The sequence below is a fragment of the Elephantulus edwardii genome, unplaced genomic scaffold (assembly GCF_000299155.1).
Source record: "Elephantulus edwardii isolate Elephantulus edwardi_28Jun2011 unplaced genomic scaffold, EleEdw1.0 scaffold00178, whole genome shotgun sequence".
NCBI lineage: Eukaryota > Metazoa > Chordata > Mammalia > Macroscelidea > Macroscelididae > Elephantulus > Elephantulus edwardii.
In genome coordinates this window covers 5,693,329-5,698,724 of record NW_006399928.1, presented here as the reverse complement: position 1 = coordinate 5,698,724, position 5,396 = coordinate 5,693,329, and the positions used below count along the sequence as shown (strand labels likewise).

The window sequence follows — 5,396 nt, the reverse complement described above, 5'->3', positions numbered from 1 at the left end:
CACAGGACAGAGTGGAGTTTAGGTCTGTTGTACATAGGGTCGCTATGAGTCGCAAGCGACTCGACGGCACATACAACAACAACAACATATCAGGTCATCTGTTTTTGGAATGGAAATAAATAAGGATCTCTTCCAGTCAGTTGGCCAGGTAGTTGTCCTCCAGATTTCTTGACACAACCTGGTAGGATCTATTTGTTGACTTATGTCAACTAGTATTCCATCAATTCTGGGGATTTCTTTTTTGTCAAGTCTTTCAAAGAAGCCGAAGCTTCCTCCTTTATCACCATTATCTCTTAATCATTCAGTGTTTTTTATTGCTATCACATTCCTGACCCTGTACTGGGGAACCAACTTTTACCAATTGCATAGCAAAGGTCTCACATACTTTGGATATTTTATTAAGGTGGGCTGGTTCTTGGAAAATGACCTCTTGCTGGGAAAAGTCAGTGAGAGAGAAATCTCCTCAATGAGATAGATAGATTAACTGTAACAAGGGACTTGAGCATGTTAAAAATTATGAGAGTGGTATAGGATAGGACAATATTTCTATTTGTTGCTCACTGAGTCTCTATGAATGTCAGTCAACTTACTGGCACCTAACAATAATACATCACTTATCATGACTGATATTACCTATTTACAAATGGAATCCCTGACATGTATGTAGTCCTCCTTCTTGCTTGGATCCATAATGAACACTCTTGTCAGCAGCAGTCTAGAAATTAAATATTTGTTGTGTTAGGAAAGTCTGCTGTTAAGGACCTCTCCAAAGTGATGAGGAGCAGCATGGTCTTTTCAGTTACTTCCTATGCCTCTAAAAGTTACATATCCTTCTGAAGAAGAATTTATGCCTTCCGGTTGCTGTGTTGGAGAAGAGTACTGAATAGCTAAAAGAACAAACAAATAAGTCTTGGAAAAGATATAATCAGGGTGCTCCTTAAAGGAAGGATGGTTAAACTTCATCTCACTTTGAGCATGTTGTGGGGAGAAAGCAGTCCTTGGAGAATGACATCATACTTGAAAGGGTAGAAGGTCGGTGTAACAGAAGAAGACTTTCAATAAGATGGAGTGAGTGACAGAGTGGCTGTAACAATGGGCGCATGCCTATCAGGAATGGTAAGGATGATGCAGAATACAGGAGGGTTCAGGTCTGCTGTTCATGCCGTTGCTATGAGTTGTGGTCAATTCAAAGGCATCTAACAACAATAGCAATATTAAAAATAGAATTTTGTACTTCACTTTTGAGATTATTTTTCCTTTCCATTTAAATTAATTTTCATTAGTACCTAACACAGTAACTGTTTCAGGCTTCCTCAGTTATTGTTAATGTCTTCTATTTTATTTTCTCCCTTTCAGGAAAATTGTCGCTTTGTAGCTCTTAGAGTCCAATTGGAAAAAGAAAAAAAATCTTTTGACATAATCTTATTTTATTTTCTATAGTTTCAATTCTTGCAGAGACAGAAGAGATCAAGGCCATTTTGAAGGAAAAGGGAATTGATGTGGAGACCATTGCTGAGGTGCATCCCATCAGAGTACAGCCAGCTCGTATTCTCAGCCACATTTATTCCAGCTTAGGTAAGGTTATTAGTCAGCCTACTAGAATCAAAACATGCTTGCCTCCCTTTCATCCTTGATTTGTTAAACTGCAGTTCAGAAGGAATTTAGAGTTTTTGAAGATGAATTTTCAAGCTTATATATTCTAGATAGGCCTTGGTAATGCAACATGGATAGTATCAGTCTATATTGCACAGAATATAATTTATTGTCTATTTACATTACAACAAGCTATATTCCAAGTGTGCCTCAGTAGTATGTCTTTTCCTTTCTCGGGAGATCTGCCTGTGTCACATCAATTCTCTCCCACACCAAAAAAGAAACTTCTTCATATTTCAAAACCTAGACTGCTTTTTAGACTGCTCAGGGAGATCTGATGGCCTAATGATAAGGAACCACATCACCAACCCAAAGACCCATGGTTTGAATCCAGCAGCTGCTATGAGGACAATCTCCTTTCATGTCATTTACTGCCTTTGAAAATCTGCTCTAAGGGGTGAGTTATGGGTAGATCCTGACCTGATAACACACAACAATAGCCTTAAGAGCTTCTTTTTCTAACCAAAAGAAATAATGATTGATGTGCCCTGAATTTAATGAATTATCTAACCATTGGTGGACTTCAGTAATAAACTACATTTACTTTCCTGATACAATATTTGGTTTGTTTTATTCATTCTTTCATAAAGCATTTATTATTCACTTACTGGGTCCTAAGTGCTGCACTAGATACTGAGGGATAAGTAGATCTCTATTCAAGTGATTGTAATACAGTCTTATAAATACTGTAACTAAAGTTATTTACAAGATACAGTGGAAACATAATGAAGGAAAAAACACTGTGTGTAAAGGATTGAATTACATGCCTTCAAAATATGCATATGTAATGATATATATAATATGGAAGTTATGTAGTAATTCCCCTATGATCTAATAAATCAAATAGTCAGAAAAGGATTAAGGATGGTATGTAACATATTAATCCCATTTGAGTACTGATCCCATGTAGTTTCCATTATTATTCCATGGTGTTATCTGTAATATCTTTTCTCTCACATGGAATAAAAGGAGAACAAAGTGAGCAGAGAGGGGTAAAATTCAGTACCATTAAGAAAAAAAAGTTGAAATCAGAGCACACACTTTTTGTTTGTTTGAGTTTTATTATTATTATCATTATGCTAGTTTATTTACAAAATTAGAATACATTGTTTTTCACAGCAGTTCCTTCTCATTTCCCTAACTCCTCCACCCATCAAATTGTGCAACCCCATGATTAATCCTTACCCCTCTGCCTCCACTCCCCTCACTTGGATTTTATACAATATTTGTCCTTTTCGGGCTGAGTTAACTCACTTAGCATAATGCTCTCCAGTCCCTCCTAAATTAGGTAATAATTTACAAATTTATTGCTCCTGTATGCCGCATAGTATTGCATTGTGTAAATGTACCAAAATTTCTCAAGCCATTGGATTGTGGCTGGACATCTGGCTGCTTCCATGTTCATGCGATGATAAATAATGCTGCTATGAATATTGTTGTACAAGTCTCCGTTTGTGTCTCAGTTTTGTTTTTCTCGGGGTATACTCTAAGCAGTGGAATAGCTGGATCATAAGAAACTTCTATTTGAGGAAATGTCAAACTGCGTTCCAGAGTGGTTGTATTATTTGTACAATTCCATCAACAATGGATACTGCATTCTTCTTCATGAAGTCCAGTCTCCTGAATGATCTGATCAACATATAGGTTGAAAAGTTATGGGGAAGGATACATTCTGACACACTCTCTTTTTAAGTTTTGAACCATAATTTTTGTTTCCTATACCATCAGCATCCAAAATGGCTTGCCTCTAGAAACTCTATGTATGAATAGTGCTCAGGCCTTTCATTCATAGGGTCACTATGAGTCGTCTACGACTCGACGCCACCTAACAACAATAACAACGACAACATAGAGAGAGCTACATTGGCCTAGTGGACAGAAAGTTATGCTACCAAGCTGAAGGTGAGTGATTTTAATCTGCGGTCCTCAGGCCAGGTTCAAATGGTTTTCCTGTCATACATTCTTCTAGGTGGTATAGCACTGGTCTGTGCATTGCTGTAGAGAGGTAACTTGTGGTTGCTGTGATGCTGAACACTGGGACACTGATGTGCCAAACGTGATAATGGTTACCCATGGTGGACAGTGTTTTCTGGAGCTTCCCGACTAAAACAAGCCTAGAAGCAGGAGCGGCATCCACTTCAGAAATGGCTTGCCTCCAGAAACTCTATGTACATACAGTACTCAGGCCTTTCATTCATAGAGTGGCTTTGAGTCATCTACGATTTGATGGCACCTAACAACAACAACAACATACCATCAGCATAAGAATATCATCAGCTTATTATCCGATTGTTGTTGTCACTGTTAGGTGCCATCAAGTTGAGTAAACTCACAGTGACCCTATGAACAACAAATGTGAACTCTATCCGATCCTGTACCAGTCTCACAGTCTCTGGCACACTAGAGCCCACTGCTGCAGTCACTGTGTCAATCCAACTCGATGGAGGTCTTCCTCTCTTTAACTGACCCTCCATCTTTCCAATGATCTCCCTTTTTAAAGAACAATTTCTCCTCACCACATGTACATGTCAAAAGTATGAGAAATAGAGCTTTATTACCTTTGTCTCCAATGACCAGTCTGGCTGCACTATTTTTAAGACATTATCTGATTATTGTTGTTGTTAGGTTCTGTTGAGTCAAGTACAACTCATAGCAACCCTATAAACAGCAGATCTGAATCCTGATATATATATTATTTCCTGGTAGAACTCTTTCCAACCTTACTAAAACCTGTTCCTTTTGTCCGATTGTTTAGTATTTTAGATTTTTATTATTTTTATTGGTTTTGAAACAATAATCCATATACATTGCTTTTAATTCACATTCATTGTGTTTGATACAACCTCTCATTTACACTGGAGTCACTCCTAGTGTGACTTCAGGACAGTTTTCCACAGATAAGTGAAAGTCATGCAAACTGTACTTTGCATAATCATTTTAATGACTTTGTTTGTGTGTCTTGAGACTTTGGTTTTATCTGTCTAAAGTTAGGAGGTTTATCAAAGGGCAGATTACTCACTAAGGGTGTTTGAACTAATCTGGAGATACAAAATTATACAACATGATCCTTATGAACCAACAACAAAAAAAAAAAAAGGTCCTATATTGCCACAACCTCTCCAACTTTTATTACTTGCTGTCCTGTTAAACGTTGCCACTGCTAATGGAGTGATATGGTTATCTCATTGTGGTTTTGATTTGCGTATCTCTTATTGCCATTGATTTGGAGCATTTCTTCATGTGTCTGTTGGTCATTCTAATATCTTCCTCTGTGAAAATGCTTTCCATGTCTTTTCTCCTTTTTGTAATTGGGTTATCAGTCTTTTTCTTGTCGAGGCCCAGGAGTATTCTGTAAACTTTCGTTATGAGATTCTTGTCTGAGCTGTTATTACCAAATGTTTGTTCTCAGTTAATAAGTTTTCTTTTAACCCTATTGGAATTTTTTTATGGCATATCTTTTGAGTATTTTTAAAAAATTATTATTAATTTCAATGAAAATTTACAGAGACTTTGGATGTCCATTCAATCATTGTTACACTTTTCTCCCCTCCCAACCCTCCCCCCCCAGTACACTACCCTCTTGGAAAAGTAAAAGAAAAATTCTTTCATTGTTTTACAATCCCTCCCCCCAGGTCCACTCCACTATGCAACCTTCGCTCTGGACTTCCATTATGATAAAAATACCTAATCACATATCCCTTTTGAACAGTTTTCTCCCTCATCTGTTTCAATGCAATATACAT

The 5,396-nt window shown here is 37.3% G+C and overlaps 1 protein-coding gene across 4 annotated transcripts in view; it reads left to right on the top strand.

Moving 5' to 3' along the window:
* PHKA1 (phosphorylase kinase, alpha 1 (muscle)) overlaps window positions 1-5,396 on the top strand; it is a 742,463-nt gene that overhangs the window by 437,491 nt on the left and 299,576 nt on the right. For all 4 annotated transcript variants that reach the window (XM_006895993.1, XM_006895991.1, XM_006895992.1 and 1 more), the window contains one exon: window positions 1,441-1,575. In XM_006895993.1, coding sequence (XP_006896055.1) covers window positions 1,441-1,575 — 135 coding nt within the window. The remainder of the gene's footprint in view (window positions 1-1,440; window positions 1,576-5,396) is intronic.